Here is an 18,914-nt window from a genome sequence, read left to right on the forward strand (position 1 = left end):
TCACCACATGGGCCATCATTCTTGAAACTGTTTTGGGAAACGGATGTTGTCTTACATCCTCTCCTGTGTTAGTTCACACTGCAGCCTGCCTCTGCTCTCATGCTATAATAAGATATTGCCTCATACACATTAGGGTGACTATTATCAAAAAGACAATAACAAGTGTTGGCAAGGATCTGGAAAAATTGGAATGCTCACACAGTGCTGGTGGGAGTTCAAAATGATACAACCACTTAGAAAATCAGTTCAGCAATTCCTCAATGTTAAACATAAAGTTACTTTTGATCCAGGAATTCTACTCCAATGTACATACAAGAATTGAAAAAAAGTCCATATAAAAACTTGTACATGAATCTTTAGAGCAGCAATATTATTCATAACAGTCAAAAGAGTAAAAGCCATCCAAATGTCCATCAAGTGGTGAATGGATAAACAAAGGGTGGTATATCCATATAACAGAATATTATTCTCCAATAAAAATTAATGGACTATTGAGACACGCTGCAGCATAGATGAACCTGAAAACATTATGCTGAGTAAAGAAACAGACACAAAAGACCATCTATTTTATAATTCCATATATATGAAGTGTCCAGAAAAGGTAAATTCATGGAGAGATAAAGTAGCTTACACTCTTCCAGGGGCGAGGGCAGGGTAGAAAGAGAAGAGACTGTTAACAGGTATAGGGCTTTTTTGGGGGGGAAGGGGGAGGAGTGATGAAACTCTTCTAAAATTAGGATGTGGTAATGATTGTGCAACTCTATGAATATACTAAAAAACACTGATTTGTATACATTTCACAGGTGAGTTTTATGGTATGTGAGCTGCATCTCAAGAAAGCTGTTATAAAAAAGTAAAACAACAAAACCAAAATAATAGTGATAATGTACTGACCATACAAAAAATTCCACCACGATTTGCTAATTCGTCATTGTTCTCTAAGCCTTCCTCATCTAGGTTCTGCCTGGTGTATGCATCTTTATTTGTGCCAAATATGCCAATTAAGTTTTTCTTCAAACAATAAGATCTTTTCCTGCCCACAAATTTGTACTGTATCCACTCAAAAATTAAAACTATCTTTTATAATTTTATTTTTCTAACACATATACAAGAAAAATATAAGCCTTAGTCATGAATTGTTAATAAGTTCCAAACAGAAGGCAGACATATACTCTATTTAAAGCTTTTCTCCTTTGTCTTCAGCAGAGAAAAAAATCAACGAATACAAAAAAAGTAAAGCAAGCAAAGTAAAAGAGACCTGAAATTGCAGTGTCAGAAAATATCCAGCAGACTTAAGCGCAGTGTCTAGTAATTAGCAATTTGCTATCTGATGTCTGCTTCTCTCTTACCCTGGATAATCAGTAAGTTTTTGCCATCTCCTGAAGAAACCAACCACCCCTGCATCTCAGTCAATTCTACACTTTACTATGAGAAATTTAAGAACGTCTAATGTACAAAATTGTCAACTCATTATGAAACCAAACTTGTTGCCAATTTTATAAATCCACAATGGTAGTTTCCCAGTTATGTTTTACAAAATCCTAGTTATTTCTTTTAATTCATCCCCTAATTTTGCCTCACTTGATATTTAACGGGCTGAGTTGCTGTATCCTTCCATATTTCTGACTCTTTACAGTGGCTAACAGACTGTTTTTCCTCTACTTCTGGCGTCTCACAAGACTGACCCACCAAATAATTGTGCCCATAACAAAAGCTCCCTTATCTCTTGCCCAGTCTTTGCAATTTTGATGGCAGGTGTTGGGCTCTTAATCATCACTTGTGACCAGCTCTCCCTGAAATCTGATTCTAACATATGCTCCTAGTTTTTATTACTTCCTGTTCTACCTGGGTGATACAACCTGTCTGTTTGAACACCAGTGAAGTTACATGTGGAGAACTCCAACATGCATCAATGGTTTTATCTTTGTTTGTTCTATCTAAGAGAAGAATGAATCCTGAGAAAAATATCAAAATAGTTTTAAGAAATAAAAAAAGTTTTGCCCTCTTATAAAAGAAATGTTATGATTTATAGGTGGTATAAGATCATTAAAGTATCTCTAGAGTTTTTCCTTTTTTAGTTTTACTAGATGAATAGAGTAAAAGAATGATAAGGCCTAGGTTATCCTGATTTTAATAAAGTATTGGCTGCTTTTCTTGTGATAATCTGTGAACATGATAAAGTTATGTGTGGTAAGTTAAAGCACACAACAATATAGTTATATGAATTCAAGGAACATATAAAGATTAATCATAAAGTGAAAAATTTTGAGTTATTATCTCATAAAACAGTATACTTGGGGGCAAGCCCCATGGCCAAGTGGTTAAGTTTGCATGCTTTGCTTTGTTGGCCTAGGGTTTTGCCAGGTCTGATCTTGGATGCAGACCTAGCACCACTCATGAAGCCATGCTGAGGCAACTTCCCACATAGTAGAACTAGAAGGACCTACAAACAGAATACACATCTATATACTTGGGGCTTTGGGGAGAAGAAGGGAAAGTAAACAAGTTTGGCAACAGATGTCAGCTCAGGGCCAATCTTTAAAAAAAAAAAAAAAGATTGGCAAAAATGTTAGCTCAGTGGCAATCTTTAAAAAGAAAAGAAAAGAAACAGTATACTTAGTCTTATCTTGAGAAACATTCTATCAATAAACTGGATGATGCCATAAAAGAAACTATTATGAAATTCATACATAATCTTAACTTAGAAAAGAGTAATGAACATTTGTCTCATGACGAGGATTCAAGAAGATTTTAGTAGGCTCTGAATCTGCACTGATATTAAATAGGAGAATGTAACAGTTGTAAGCATAAAGTTTGTTGGGAGCACTCAGCATAGAGAGATGAATAAGACAAGGCCCTGCTTTTCAGTGTGTTACAATCTAGAAAGAGTGGGGAGGTAGACTAGACAATGTGATAAACATATGTTGTCCAGGTCCTCCAGGAACATGGTGACTAGGATGCTAAACTAGAATAGGGGTCAATGAAGGCTTCCAAAAAGAACTGAATCTGGAATGATAAGTAGTAATCAGCCAGGTCTACAAAATGTTCAAGACTGAGAAGCATGGGCTTAAGAGCGCTTCACCTTCAAAGGATCTGGAACAAGAGAAAATCACGTAAAAATGCCAATCAATTCATCAAAAAGAACTTAAAATCCATAATTAGGGGAGTGATAATTGTACAAGAAAAACTGTTTCTGGTGAATTGTGCTTAGTTCTAGGGGCTGCGTTTTAGGATGGCGATTTTCAAATTATAATTATCCAAGAAAACAAGATTTAAATCAAAATAATATACTTTGAGTAGTTATGTGACTAATAACACAAACTGGAATTAGATTTATTGTATGTTACCTCAAAGGATAGAGTTATGGCCAATGAGATACCTGTTTCAGCATCAAAAATCTCTCTAACCATTAAATGTGTCTGAAAATAGTGTGCGTTGACTTGTGAAAAAGATAATTTTCTGAGTTCAAATGTGTTACAGCAAAATATGAGTGATCATTTTCAGATAGATTTAGGAAATCAATGTAATATTGTGAGGAAGCTAGACTTCTTTAATATTCTGAGATTTAAAAATTCTAAAATAGATGGAATTTAGATACTCACCCTTCACTTGAAAACCTTAGCCTGGGTTGTATATACACTTTACACCAAGTACTCTCTAAGGGAAATAGCTCTTGATGATGACGGTAGAGGCTGTTCAAAATAGAAAATCCTGGACTCTCTCTTACTTAGGGGATCAAATGCAGATCCCAATTCCTGAGTCGTTCACATAGATATTATGAATCAAAATCCATGATTTCCTATTGCAGCCTCCTCATAATGCTACCAGAGGCACTTGCCAAAGTGACATGTTTTTATCTAGGATTTCAATATACAAGAGGTATCATGAAAACAATATAGATGGAAGCTCCCTCAAGATTTCCTTTCACCAGGGATGAGCTATGGGGGCTTACAAGCAATTACAATTTGCTTTTTTGTTCTTTGTTGATACTCTCGTCATTCCCTTGTGTGCAATATTCTCTCTCAGTGTTGACAGAGGAGACACTCATTAGGTCAACGACTTGAAATTCAAGCCTGGCAGACATTGTTCTAGAAAGTCTTTGTGACAACAACTTCTTATCTGAGTATAGTTTCTGGAATATTTGAAGCCACAATTGCAATTGTTTCTGTTTATTTATGGTTTGAGGAAATAGTTGCTTATATTTAATTATTAGTAGTAGTTGTTCTTTATAGTTTTCAAAATGCTTTGTTTTTACGTGTATAAATCATCGTATATAATGATAATAGCCAGGATTTATTGAACACATACCATGTGCCACATGTAATTTTAATCATGTTATATTTACTAACTTATTTAATTCTCACAACATGCTAACGTGGAAGATAATATTAGGTTGAATCGGGTAGCAATTTTGCATGATTCAGCTTAATATTAACATATTTAATTTAAAAAACAAGGGACACTTGTCTTTGAGGTTCCTCAAGAAACATCTGAGACACTAAAGGTTAAGTAACTCGCCCAAGCTTACCAAGATATTAAGTTGCAGATTAGCTTGTTAATAAAATGATTACATTTGAAATGTTAAATATGTTTTAAAGCATTCAGTCATTTACTCATTCAATAGACATGCAATATATTATATTATGTTTTCATAAAAACTCAGAAATGTAAACTCTATGTTTTTAAATAATGTCTACAGTTGAACTTAATGCATACACAGTTAATAGTCATCAAGACTTACTTTGTGTCAAATAGTTATTTAAGCACTCTCCTGCTTTATACTTATATAGTCATATATACTAGAAGTGTCTTCATTGTACAGATGAGATAATTGAAGCACAGAAAGGTTCATGAAGACATTATAAATGATTAAAACAACAGCAAGTATAAAAAAAGTTTGTGTCTGGCAAACTGAGGTTTGTGGTCACTCTACTTAGAAAAAACTAAATTTCTGCTATGGCCCAAGATGGGGTAAAATCATTCATTCATTCACTTTCTCATTCAAAATTCCTTCTCTTCCTGTTATGAATAAAGCTTTGTGCTGGGTACTTGGGTTATAATGGTGAGCAAATTAAATAGAGAAGGATTACTGTCTTCTCCTCAGTGTTGTAGCCACTGTCCCTGTGTGGCCATTCACCATCTCTGTTACACTGACATATTTCAAGTAAACAATAGCCACATGTAGCTAATGGCTACTGTATTGGAGAAGGCAGAAATAGAGCATTACCACCATTTCCAAAAATCCTATTGGATAGTGTTGGTTCAGTGGAAGTGGAAGTAAATATGAAAAAATTCATCAAAAGTAAAATTGTAAAAGTGGTAATTGCTAAGGAATACAGGCCCATTGTGCTATGAGACTCTGTCTTTCATGGTGTCAAGCATCTAAACATTTTGGATACTTACAGGTGACCACTCTGGTAATAGTCCTGAACCTAGAGGTCATTTCCAAGGTCATGTTAGATCCATCTTGACAGTGAAGTGGAAGAGGTGTGGGGAACTTCTGGTATTCCACACCACTAAACTAAAATATCTTCTTTCACCAAATATTTCTTGTGTATCATTTGATGTAATATTGCTCGAGCCCTCGACATTCTGGTCATTTATGTGGTCCCAAACTTCACCATCTTGGCAATCTCCCCTTTAAAATGTGCTGTCCATTCTGGGAAGATGGTGGCAGAGGAAGACTCTGAACTCACCTCCTCCAATGAACACAAGAAATATGCAACTACCTGCAGAACGATTTCCTCTGAAAGAGGTCAAGGCAACTGGATGAAAAGAACCCCCACAACAAGGGGCAACACTGATAAGATTGGAAGAGGTATAAATATACCCCTGCTGAGGAAAAAAAAAATAGCCTAGCCACTGCGCTTCATGACTGGGAGTAATCTCAAAGGTACAAAGTTTTTCCCAGAGGAGCAGAGGAATCTGAGCAAGGGATCTATACCGCAATAAGCATCCCAGCCTTTAGATTCAGTACAACCTAGAGGAGATCCCATTATATGTGGCTTTGCTAGATTTGAAAACCAACAGCAAATACTCCCAGAAAAACTGCTGTAGTTTAGAGAAAGAAAAATCTGCTCTTAAAAGGCCCACACAGAGATACACTCATTCCAGTCACCAACCTAAAAACACCAGAAGGAAATGTGTATCGTCCATTGCTAACCTACTAAGCTCTGAGTGGATCTCAGAGAAACAGGAGGTAGCTGGACCCATCCCCCCAGGGACTGAGACTTTGGTGGTGGCCACTATTGTGACCTAGTTCAGTGGTGCTGACACAGACACTGGCAGATGCCATTGGAGTCTTTCCCCTAGCTTGTTAGTGCAGGAAGTTGACTACTCCACTACATCACTGATTCAGTAAAGCATGGCCAGGGCAGGCAGACCACCCAAGGTACTGGCCCCATCCACCAGTAAGCACATAGGGAAATAGAGGCCCATGTAGGAGGCGTGTGTGAGATCTCTTCAGCAGTGCATGTGGGTCCACCTTGGTGGGGTGTGCATTCAGGGCAGGCCTGCATTGGCAGGGTGGGTGGGTCCACAATGTTAGAACATTTTGGCCACAGCACACTTGTGCTTCTGACTATCTCAAACAGCCACACAAGGGATCTGCCTCACTTTCCTATGCCTAAAATGATGTGTGTTGCATGCCTGGGACTGGCCCAACCCATCTTCAGTTCTGAGAGAGCCAACAGCAATTATGTGCCACAGGGGCTGCAACAGAGTTCTGTAGCAATTGTGAGATCTAGAACCTAGCAACCAGCTCCACTGGAGGCCTGCGTCATTTAATAGCAAAATAGCAGTAGGTCTGTGCTATCAGATCTTGCAGCAAACTGTGTTGGGGTTTTGCCCCAACTGAAAGAATGACATTAGAAGCTACACATTGTCGAGCCTTGCAACCAGCCTGCCTGGGGGCAAGTTGACTCTACCCATGTGCTTGCAGCAAAAATAGCCCTACCAAAACAGAAGGGCACACACAGCCTACATGAGGGACACCCCTTTAGAATTTGGAAGAGATGACAAGAGTGAATCACATTGCAGGGCCTCACAAGGCCTCTCTTGCATAGGCCACATTTCCAAGTTTGAGAGATGTAGCTGATCTACCTAATACATAGCTATAAGCACAGAGAAGTATGAAAAATGAGCAGACAAAGGAATATGTTCCAAATAAGGGAAGAGGACAAATCCTAAAAAAAAAAATCTAAGTGAAAAAGAGATAAATATTCTACCTGATGAAGAGTGCAAACCAATGCACATAAAGATGCTCAATGACCTTGGGAGAATAATAGATGAACACAGTGTGAACTTAAACAAAGAATTGGAAAATATATATATATATATATATAAAACAATCAGTACTGAAGAATACAATAATAGAAATGAAAAATTCACTAGAGTGTATCAATAGCAGAGTAGGTCATATACAAGAATGGATCAGTGAGCTGAATGAAAGACTAGAGGAAATCACTCAAGTGGAACAGAATAAAAAGAAAAGAATTTAAAAGAATGCGGAAAGCTTAAGGGACAGCTAGGACAAAATCAAGAGTACTAACATCTGTATAATAGGTGTCCCAGAAAGAGAAGAGGAAGGAAAAGGCACAGAAAACCTACTTAAGGAAATAATAGCTGAAAAGTTCCCTAACCTAAGGAAGGAAACAGACATCTGGACACAGGAAGCATAGACAGAACCAAACAAGATGAACCCAAAGAGGCTCACATCAAAACATACTATAATAAAATATCCAGAATTAAAGATAAAGAGATAATCCTAAAAGCTGCAAGAGAAAGGATATGAGTTATCCACAAAGGAAAACCCACAAGCCTATCAGGTGATTTTTCAGCAGAAAGCTTAAAGACTGGAAGGGAGTGGCATAATATATTCAAAGTGCTGAAAAGAAAAAAACCTACAGCCAAGAATATACTACTTGGCAAGATTATCATTCAGAATGGATGGTGAAATAAAGAGGTTTTCAAAATAGCAAAAACTAAAGCAGATCATCACCACTAAACCAGTCTTAGAAGAAATGTTAAAGGGATTTATTTAAGTGGAAAAGAAAAGTCAACAAATAGAAATATGAAAATTATCAAAGAAAAAATATCAGGGGCAAAGGCAAATATACAGGAAAGGTAGATCAACCACCAATAAAGCTAGTAAGAAGTTCAAAAGACAAAAGTACTAAAATTATCCATATATTTGATAAAAGATAAAGGGATACACAAAAATGAAATAGGTAAAATATATCAAAAACATAAAACCTGGTCAGCAGAATACAAGCCTAGAGCTGTTAGTAAGAAGTCAAATTTAAGAGACCATCAACTAAATGGAGATTGCTATTTATATGAGCTATTATATTTGAACCTTATGGTAACCACAAAGAAAAAAACCTATAATAAATAGAAAGAAATAAAGAGAAAGAAATCCAAACATTACATTAATAAAAGCCATCAAACCATAAGGGATCAGTGCAAGAGAAGAAAGAAACAGAGAGGAATTATAAAGACATCCCCGAAAAAAGTAACAAAATGGCAATAAGTATGTATTTATTGATAGATACTTTAAATACGAAAGTACTAAATGCTCCATCAAAAGACACAGGGTTGCCCAATGAATTAAAAAACCAAAGAAACCCAAGACCCATATATATGCTGCAAACAAGAGACACACAAGACAAAATGACACACACAAACTGAAAGTGAAAGGATAGAATAAGATATTCTATGCAAATGGCAATACAAAGAAAGCTGGGGTAGTGATACTTACATCAGAAAAACATCAACTTTAAAACAAAAGCTATAACAAGAGACAAAGAAGGGTATTATATAATGATAAAGGCAATAATTAAAATAGAGTAGTAATAAAGCAATTATTAACAGACACAAAAGGAAAAATTGACAGCAACATAATAATTGTAGGTGACTTTAACACTCTACTTGGACCAACGGATAGATCATCAAAATGGAAGATCAGTTAGGAAACATTGGCCTTAAATGACGCATTAGATCAGATGGACTCAATAGGTACACACAGAACATTTCATTCAAAAACTGCATAGATCATATTTGTTTCATATGCACATGGAATATTGACAGGGATAGATTACATACTAGGCCACAAAAATGCCTCCATAAACTTAAGAAGATTGATAAATTATATTAAGTATCTTTTCTGACCACAATAGTATGAAACTAGAAATCAATTACAAGATGAAAACACACAAAGATGGAGATTAAACATACTGCTACTGAACACCTATTAGGTCAATGAAGAAATCAAAGGAGAAAAACAAAACCCAGAGACAAATAAAAATGAAAATACCACATACCAATATTTATGGGATACAGCAAAAGTGGTACTAAAAGGGAAGTATATAGCTTTACAGGCCTACCTCATAAAAACAAGAAAAATCTCAACTAAACAATCTAACTGTACACCAAAAGGAACTGGAAAAAGAACAAACAAAGGCCCAAATCAGTAGTAAGAAGGAAATTACAAAAACCAGAGTGAAAAGTAAATGAAATAGAGACTAAAGACAATAGAAGAAAATGAACGAAACTAAGAGCTGGTTCTTTGAAAAGATAAACAAAATTGACAAACCTTTAGCTAGATTAACATGAAAAACAGAGAGAAGACTCAAATAAAATGACAAATGATAGAGGAGACATTACAATGGACACCACAGAAATACAAAGGGGATATAAGAGAATATCACAAAAAACTATACACCAACAAATTGGATAATCCAGAAGAAATGGATAAATTCTTAGAATCATACAACCTTCCAAAATTGAGTCAAGAAAAGAATAGAGAATCTGAATAGATCAATCACTAGTAATGAGATCAAAACTGCAATCAAAAACCTACCCCCCCAAAAAATCCTGGACCAAATGGATTCACCTGTGAATTCTACCAAACATTCAAAGAATGTTTACTAGCTATCCTTCTCAAACTCTTCCAAAAAATTCAAGAGGAAGTGATACTTCCTAACTCATCCTATGAGAGCAACATTACCGAGATACCAAAATAAGAAAAGGATAACACACACACCCACACATTACAGGCCAATATCACAGATGAACATAGCTGTAAATATCCTAAACAAAATAGTATCAAATAGAATACAACAACACGTCAAGAAGATCATACAACATGATCAAGTGTGATTTATTCCATAGGTATAGGCCATATATGACTAACCCACAGCTAACATCATAATCATTGGTGAAAAACTGAAAGCTATACCTTTAAGAACAGGATAAAGACAAGAATCCTCACTTTGTTCACTCTGACTTTACATAGTATTGGGAGTCCTTGTCAGAGCAATCAGGCAAGAAAAGAAATAAAAGTAATCAAAATTGGAAACAAAATTGTCACTATTGGCACTTGACATGATATTATATATAGAACCCTAAAGAATATATAAAACATTATTAGAAAAAGTAAATGAATACAGTAACGTAGCAGGATGCAAAAGCAACATAGAAAAATCTGTTGTGTTTCTATACAGTAACAAAAAATACCAGAAACAGAAATTAAGAAAACAATCTCATTTTTTATCAAAACAAAAGGAATACAATATGTAGGAATAAATTTAACCAAGGAGATGAAAGACATATATACTGAAAACTATAAAACATTATTGAAAGAAATTCAAGAAGATACAAAGGGATGGAAAGATATTCCATGCTCATGGATTGGAAGAATTAACATAGTTAAAATGTCCTTACTTCCTAAAGCAATCTACAGGTTCAGTGCAATCCCTATCACAGTCCCAATGACATTTCTCACAGATATAGCAAAGAATCCTAAAATTGATATGAAACTACAAAAGAACTTGGATAGCAGAAGCGATTGTGAGAGAAAAGAACAAAGCTGGATGTATCACACTCTCAGTTTTCAAAATAGACTACAAAGCTATAGTAATCAAAATAGCATGGTACTAGCACAAAAACAGACACAGATCAATGGAACAGAATCAAGAACCCAGAAATAAACCGACTCAACTATGGACAGCTAATTTTTGGCAAGGGATCCAACAACATACAATGGAGAAAGGAGCATCTCTTCAGTAAATGGTCTTGGGAAGACTGGACAGTCACATAAGAAAGAGTGAAAATAGACCATTATTTTATGCCATAAAAAATAAATCAAAAGGGAGTAGAGGATTGAATGTAAGACCTAAATAATAAAACTTCCAGAAGAAAACATAGGCAGTGCGCTCTTCGACATTTGTCTTGGCAATACCCTTTTGAATATCCAGGATAGGAAAAGTAAACAATTGGACTAGGTCAAACTAAAAGGCTTCTTTACAGCAAAGGAAACCATCAACAACAGCAAAAAAGGCAACCTGACAAGTGGGAGACAATATTTTCAAATCATATATCCAACATGGGGTTAATATCCAAAATATAGAAAGAACTCATACATCTCAACAGCAACAAAGAAAACAATTTGAACAGACTTTTCACCAAAGATGATATACAAATGGCTAACAGACACATGAAAAGATGTTCGTCACTAATTATTAGGGAATTGAAAATCAAAACTACAATGAGATATCACCACATACATCAGAATGGCTATAATTGAGAAGACAAGAAATAACAAGCATTGGAGAGGATGTTGAGAAAAGGGAACCATCACACACTGCTGGTAGGAATTTTAACTGGTGCAGCCACTATAGAAAAAAATATGAAGATTCCTCAAAAAATTAACAATACAACTATCATATGATCCAGCTATTCCACTTCTCGGTATATATCCAAAGAACATGAAAATATGAATGTGTAAAGATATATGCATCTCTATGTTCATTACAGCATTATTCACAATAGCAAGACTTAGAAACAAACTAAGTGCCCATTGATGTATGAATGGATAAAGATGTGGTACACATATGTGACAGAATACTAGTCAACCATAAAAAAGACGAAATCTTGCCATTTGCAACAACATGGATGGATCTTGATATTACGCTAAGCAAAATAAATCACATAGAGAAATCAAACAGTATATGATTTCACTAATAAGTTGGAGATAAAAACTACAACAACAATGACAATAAGCAAACACATAAACACATAGACCAGAGGCAAAGAGGGCAGGGAGGAGGGTGAAGGAGAAAGAGGTCATATATATAAGTTGATGGATGGCAATTAGTCTTTGGGTGGGGAATATCATGTAGTCTACACAGAAATCAAAATATAATGACATTCACCTGAAATTTACATAATGTTTTAAACTAATGTTACCTTAACGGAAAAAAAGAAATATGGAAATATTTAGGAATAGAGAAAAACTGTGCTTCAATGATCAGAGGTATTATAAAACATAATGATTGAATCAAAACCAGGTATCAAAATTGTAATTCCAGTTTAGAGAAGATGCAGCAATAAGTAACATTGTGTTGAGTTCCATAATATTGGGTTAGAGTATCTTATTTCACCTTCCTGGATAAGCATTGTTCCTGCAAATCTGGATAGACCTGAGTCTGAAGATGGAAGTTGGGCTGTCTCATATAAGTAAAGTGGAGAGTGAATAAGTAGTTGACTACAAAGTAGTCTTTGCATGTATATATTCATAATACAATTATTTTTGGATTTGTCTTTCTATAAATAGGTCACAGTAATAGGAAGTTGCCGTGATTTGGAAGTTTTTCAGCCTTTGTTTTCTTTGAATATTTCTGTTCTTTTCTCATTCTCTTTTACAACTGGAGTTTCTATAATCTAGATATTGATCCACTTGATAGTGTCCAATAAGGCCCTTAAGTTTTACTCATCATTTTTCTTTCTTTTCTTTGTTTTGCCTCTCTGATTGAACAATTTTCAGTGAACTTTTTTCAAATTCAATGATCCTTTCTTGTGTTAGGTACTGTTTTCTGTTGAGCCCCTCTACTAAATTTTTGAGTTCAGTTTTTGTATTCTTCAGCGCCATGGTCCCTATTTACTATTTTTAAGTTTTCTGTCTCTTGTTGACATTTTCACTTGGTTGTTGTATTGTTCTCTGAGTGCAACGAGCATCAATATAATAGTTGATTTGAGTTCTCTCTCAAGTAAATCACTTATTTCCATTGCATTATGGTCACTTTGTGGAGATCTCTCTTTTTAGAAAATATTTTGGAGTGTCTTTTTTGTCATGAACTTTGCATTGGTGTCTGCACATTAGACAAGACAGCCAAATGTCCTAATATTCATGGAATGACCTTGTGCTGGATCAGACCCCCAACAGCAATCCTGGCTAGAGACTCTGGAGGCCTCTCAACTTTGTGTTAGTCCAAACGGCTTTCTTTGTTGTTAGTGGCTCCCCGAGGCATCCAGAGTGTACCAGGTCCCATCAGTGCTCTAAAATAAGCAAGACTAAAACCAGTTCCTCAGGCAGCCCCGATGTAAGTTGGGTCGTTTGTGCCTGGTGTACCTTTCTCTTTCACTAGGGAGAAGCTGGAAGAAAGGAGTTTTCAACTGCCAGCTCTGTGCAGAGTCAGGGGGTGGGACTATGATGACTTCCAGTCCAACCACCATCTTGGTTCTGCCTCACGCTAGGCAGATAAAATATGATGTATCTTGTGTCCTTCAGCTTTCTGAGATAGGCTATCCTGTAGCCAGTCTTCTGGACATCCCCTCAAAATGTTGGGTCATTAGACATATGGTGCAACTCTTTTCTTTCCCAGGGAGAAGCTAGGAAATGAATGGCTTTGTTCCAATCAGAAGGTGCTGTGCAAGGATATGTATTAAGACCACAGGATGTCTTCAGTTTGTCTAACAATTTCAAAATGATGGGTTCATGCTTGAACTGAATACAAAATCCCCTTAACTAATATCTGGATTTATTACAAAGGGAATCTGTACATGAATCATTTTTGAATCAGTGTGTTTATGAGAGTAGGAGAGTCTAGGGCTTCCTCTTGTGCCATATTGCTGAAGAGGAAATTTGAGTTTAGTTTTAGCTCTTCCTTGGGGTATGTATAATCCCTACAGTGAAGGGGAAAGGTAGGTAAAATTTTGGGTCCCTAAGGAACTAAAGACAGGTTATAATCCTGTATGTAATCACAGTCCCCTAGTGCCCTATTACACCTAGAAACTGTTCCTGGGGGAAGAGACTGAGCAAGTTTTTGCTCCATTTATGACTGAGTGTATTATATCATTACACCCACATTCAATCTTGTGTCTTTCCAAGAAGCAAAAATGATAATGATAAAGATTTTTTATTGTTGTCTGCTGCTTGAGAGGACTGAAAGTCATAATCATAAATTGTAATCTGTAGTTCTGAAAGATTTCCAGGGTAAGTCAGAAATAAAGTGTGGGCTGCATCCTTTTAGAATCAAGGGAACCAAACCCAAGAGCCTGAAGCTAGCCTTCCAGGACCACAGGAGTAAAACAATGAAAAGGAAGCACCAAGTTTTTATGGCCTAAGAAGGGTGAATTTTTGAATTCCATTTATGTTAAGGTGATTCTTTTTGAGACGGAAGATCAAGGATCTAAACATGCTACTTTCTTTCCCGTTTTTGCAGTCCTGAGACTCAAGTGAAATTGGTAAAAGTATTTCTCCAGGGGGCGCAGGGGTGATCCAGAAAGATAGGGAGTCTCAAGGGATGCATTATATCAGTCAGTAAGTTCCCTCTCCATGGATGGAACACTCATCCTACTAGATTTATGATTTTTACTCTGTTGAATGGGGAAGTAACTTAACCTCTCTTAGACTCTGGTCCTGTAGTTTTGGATTAGAAAGATTGCTTTCACTTTTACCCCATCAAGTTTAACCTGTGTTAGAGGGCAGCACCAGGTATCTAGGGTTGTTGCCTCCAATTTAACTGGAGGAGAGGATTCAAGTGAATGAAGAAATGTTGAGACAAGAGAAGGATGATTATGACCAAGTAGAAACTTCTCCCTTTTCCTTTGGTTTTCCCAACAGTCATTATTGTATGGAAGCAGAAGCCTGCATGCTCTAGGCCAAGTTTTGGTGTACTTTGATTTATTTAGTTTGTAAATATTCTGATAAGGGAAAGTCTTTCTAACTCATTCTCATGACAATGGTAAAGCAAATTCTGTGGCTCAATGTTGAACTATTCTCAGACCCTCCTAGTGCATACTCCACTCTTGTGATAGGAGATATTGTAGGAGGCATTGATTTGTTCTCTATGTGACTTTTTCCTCTTGTGCCCACAGCTTCCTTTAGAGAAGAATGGCTTCTGGAAATCGTTCCTTCATGACAGAATTCACTCTATTGGGATTAACAGATCAACCATATCTTCAACTTCCGCTGTTCTTCCTGTTTCTAGTAATGTATATATTCACTGCATTGGGAAACTTGGGTATGATGATTTTAATTGGGCTGAATTCAAACCTACACACCCCAATGTACTTTTTCCTTTTTAATTTGTCCTTCATAGATTTCTTTTATTCGTCTGTTTTTACACCCAAAATGCTAGTTAACTTCATATCTAAGGAGAATATTATCTCCTACATGGGGTGCATGACACAGCTTTACTTTTTGTGCTTTTTTGGTATTTCTGAATGCTATGTGCTGACATCAATGGCCTATGATCGCTATGTGGCCATCCGTAAACCACTTTTGTATAGCGTTGTCATGTCCCATAAAGTGTGTTCCAGCCTTATGCTTGGTTCATACTTGATGGCATTTTCTGGTGCCATGGCCCACACTGGATATATGCTGAGACTGACGTTCTGTGATGCAAATACCATCAACCATTATTTGTGTGACATCTTCCCTCTGCTCCAGCTCTCCTGCACGAGCACCTACGTCAATGAGCTGGAAGTTTTCATTGTGGGGGGCATCAATGTCATTGTGCCCAGTGTCACCATTTTTGTCTCTTATGGTTTCATCCTCTCCAGCATCCTCCACATCAGTTCCACAGAAGGCAGGTCCAAAGCATTAGGTACCTGCAGTTCCCACATAATTGCCATTTCTCTCTTCTTTGGATCAGGTGCATTTATGTATCTCAAGCCATCTTCTGCTGCATCTATGAATGAAGGAAAAATATCTTCTGTCTTTTATACCAATACGGTTCCCTTGATGAATCCCTTAATTTATAGCCTGAGAAATAAAGATGTTAAACTTGCTCTGAGAAAGACTCAGGATAAAGTTTTGATCAGATTCAGTATCTGTCTTTGCACGTAGTTACAGGACAGAGAGATTCTGTGTGTTTGATTAAAATATTTTTAGCGGATGCATTTTTATCCTACCATTCCTTTAAGATGTTAAAGCAAATTTGAGTCTTCTCTCACAGTTTATAAAGTAGATCTTTTTTTTCTCCTCACCATTTCCATAATATCCTCTCCACCTTTCTTCCTGTTTAGTAATGACATTAAGTAAGAATAAATTGTCTCTTTTTTTTTTTTTAAAGATTTTATTTTTCCTTTTTCTCCCCAAAGCCCCCCAGTACATAGTTGTATATTCTTCGCTGTGGGTCCTTCTAGTTGTGGCATGTGGGACGCTGCCTCAGCGTGGTTTGATGAGCAGTGCCATGTCCGTGCCCAGGATTCGAACCAACGAAACACTGGGCCGCCTGCAGCGGAGCGCGCGAACTTAACCACTCAGCCACGGGGCCAGCCCCTCCTTTTTTTTTTTTTTTTTTTTTTTATTGTGACTTTGAACTTCATTTTTCTGTAGAAAAAGATGAAAGGTATTCAATTTATCAAATTACGTCACACTAGAGCGACACTGTATCATTGAGAGTGTGCTTATCTGTGTCATTGGGGGTGTGCTTATCTGCTGCTTTCTATTAGAAGCATGGATCAGGGGCCGGCCCTGTGGCTGAGTGGTTAAGTTTATGCGCTCTGCTTCTGTGTCCCAGAGCTTTGCCGGTTCGGATCCTGGGCAGGGACATGGCACTGCTCATTAGGCCATGTTGAGGTGGAACCCCACATACCACAACTAGAAGGACCCACAACTAAAATATACAGCTATGTACTAGGGGGATTTGGGGAGAAAAAGCAGAAAAAAAGAAGATTGGCAACAGTTGTTAGCTCAGGTGCCAATCTTTAAAAGAAAACAAAAGAAGCATGAATCAGATACTCTGTTTCTAATTCTTTCTTTCTATTCCCCAACTGGCAAGAATATGTCTTCTTTAAATGCCAGGGATTGAAGATTCTGTAAACACTATCAAATATAATCCATTTTGTTACCCTAGACATTATGTATCATTCTTCTTTTAGAAAAGAGTTGTCTTTTTTATCTTTGTACAGTCAAATCAGCACATAAATGGTTGTCAATATATATTATTGTATGGATAGGAAAGTGAAACTCGGAGTGGTTAATTATTTAAAGTCACACAGCTTCAGAAACAAAAAATAAAAAATCATATCCTTTCGTTTTCAAGTAAACTACTCTTCGTAGTATACTTTGTGTCTGCTTTATTCTATTACTTTTGTTTCAGTAATCACAGAATGTTAGAAAACATTGCTAATTTGAAAGTTGATTTTGCTTTGTTCCAGAATGATACATGAATTTCTCCCAGGGTGGGCATTACTTTTTTTTGTTTTTTGTTTAGGAAAACAGTTTAAGAGTTCTTTTTGTTGGCAAAGTGGAGGCCTTTGGGCTAGTATATTTGGCAGATTATTGGATCAAATAAAGAGGTTAACTTTTCTGCAAAATTAAAAAGCTTAATTTGGAATGTTTACAAATGTTCGTTATTCAGAGAACAGGGCATGGGAGAGAAAGGAGCTCAGAAACATGTCATTCAGTAGGACTCAACAGACACCTAAATAATAAATAAGAGGTCTCTGTGTGGGGAGTAGTCTTTAAGGTTAGAAACCACATTTCAATCTGAATTTCTATCTTGTTCTATAGAGTATTGTAAATATATCCCATGATCTTTAAACTTTGAAAAAACTATGATACACAACATCTGTACATCATAGTGTTCTGGTGAATGAATGTAGAAAACTTGTAGCCACATTTGGGGAGCCAGGTAGAGAGAAGGCAGCAGCTACAGCAGATAAAATAGTGAGGGGTAATTGGAACTCAAGTTAAAAGAAGGAATTTAGAAGGGAAAATCAACAATAATGAAAGTCTTTGCCTATGACTCTCCTTTCTGGAAGATCCTAGAAATATTATGTAAATCACGGAATTTCTCCAGATAATGAAAGCATAATTTATTTGATATTAAAAAAGTTAAACAATAGGGCTGGAGGAGCTTGGAACAATTAAATCACTCCTGTTTTTGTTGACTTCCATATGCTACTCTCATATGGATTTTTGAGGGACAAAACCCTCAAATTACAGCTGGTAAAGCAATGGCAACTAAAGGAAACATTTGGTGAATAAACTAAATTGTGAGAATATCTTTTCTGGAAAGGATGTTTTATTATTACCTTTTTGGAAAATAAGGCCAAAACAAGTTACTCTAAAAAATCTCAATTTGATGTATCAAGTAACAATTAAATATTGTCTAAGATGCCTTTAATAGTATTAACTATTAATGCTTTTCCTGGTCTCCACTCAATATTTAGCTATTTTCAAATATAGTATAACTGGTTTCTTGGCTTCTTTGTTTGTCTTTTAGTTGTTTGACACCCCTTAATCTTTGTATTATGGTTTTAATTGATCACACTTATTCTATCTCCTGACTGAAACGTCAACATGCTTCATTTTAACTTTACAAGTTCTGCTTATAGAAAATAGTTGATATTGGTTGGAGTATTCCTTTATTTATTTATTATTTACTTATTTATTTTTGGTGAGGATAATTGACCCTGAGCTAACATCCATTGCCAATATTCCTCTTTCACTTGAAGAAGATTGTCACTGAGACAACATCTATGCCAATCTTCCTCTATTTTTATTGTAGGCTCCACAGCATGGCTTGATAAGCAGTGTGTAGGTCTGCACCTGGGATCTGAAACTGCAAATCCCAGGCCACTGATGCAGAGCATGTGAACTTCCTATGCCACTGGGCCAGCCC

General features: G+C 36.4%; 1 protein-coding gene across 1 annotated transcript; it reads left to right on the forward strand.

Annotated features, from left to right (window-relative positions):
• Positions 1-15,172: 15,172 nt before the first annotated feature.
• LOC106835982 (olfactory receptor 8B3-like) lies at positions 15,173-16,129 on the forward strand. Its single transcript, XM_014848606.3, has one exon. It carries the CDS (start codon positions 15,173-15,175, stop codon positions 16,127-16,129), a length of 957 nt encoding a protein of 318 aa, XP_014704092.3.
• The last annotated feature ends 2,785 nt before the right edge of the window (positions 16,130-18,914 follow it).

Source organism: Equus asinus, chromosome 20, assembly GCF_041296235.1.
Source record: "Equus asinus isolate D_3611 breed Donkey chromosome 20, EquAss-T2T_v2, whole genome shotgun sequence".
NCBI classification, from domain to species: Eukaryota; Metazoa; Chordata; class Mammalia; order Perissodactyla; family Equidae; genus Equus; species Equus asinus.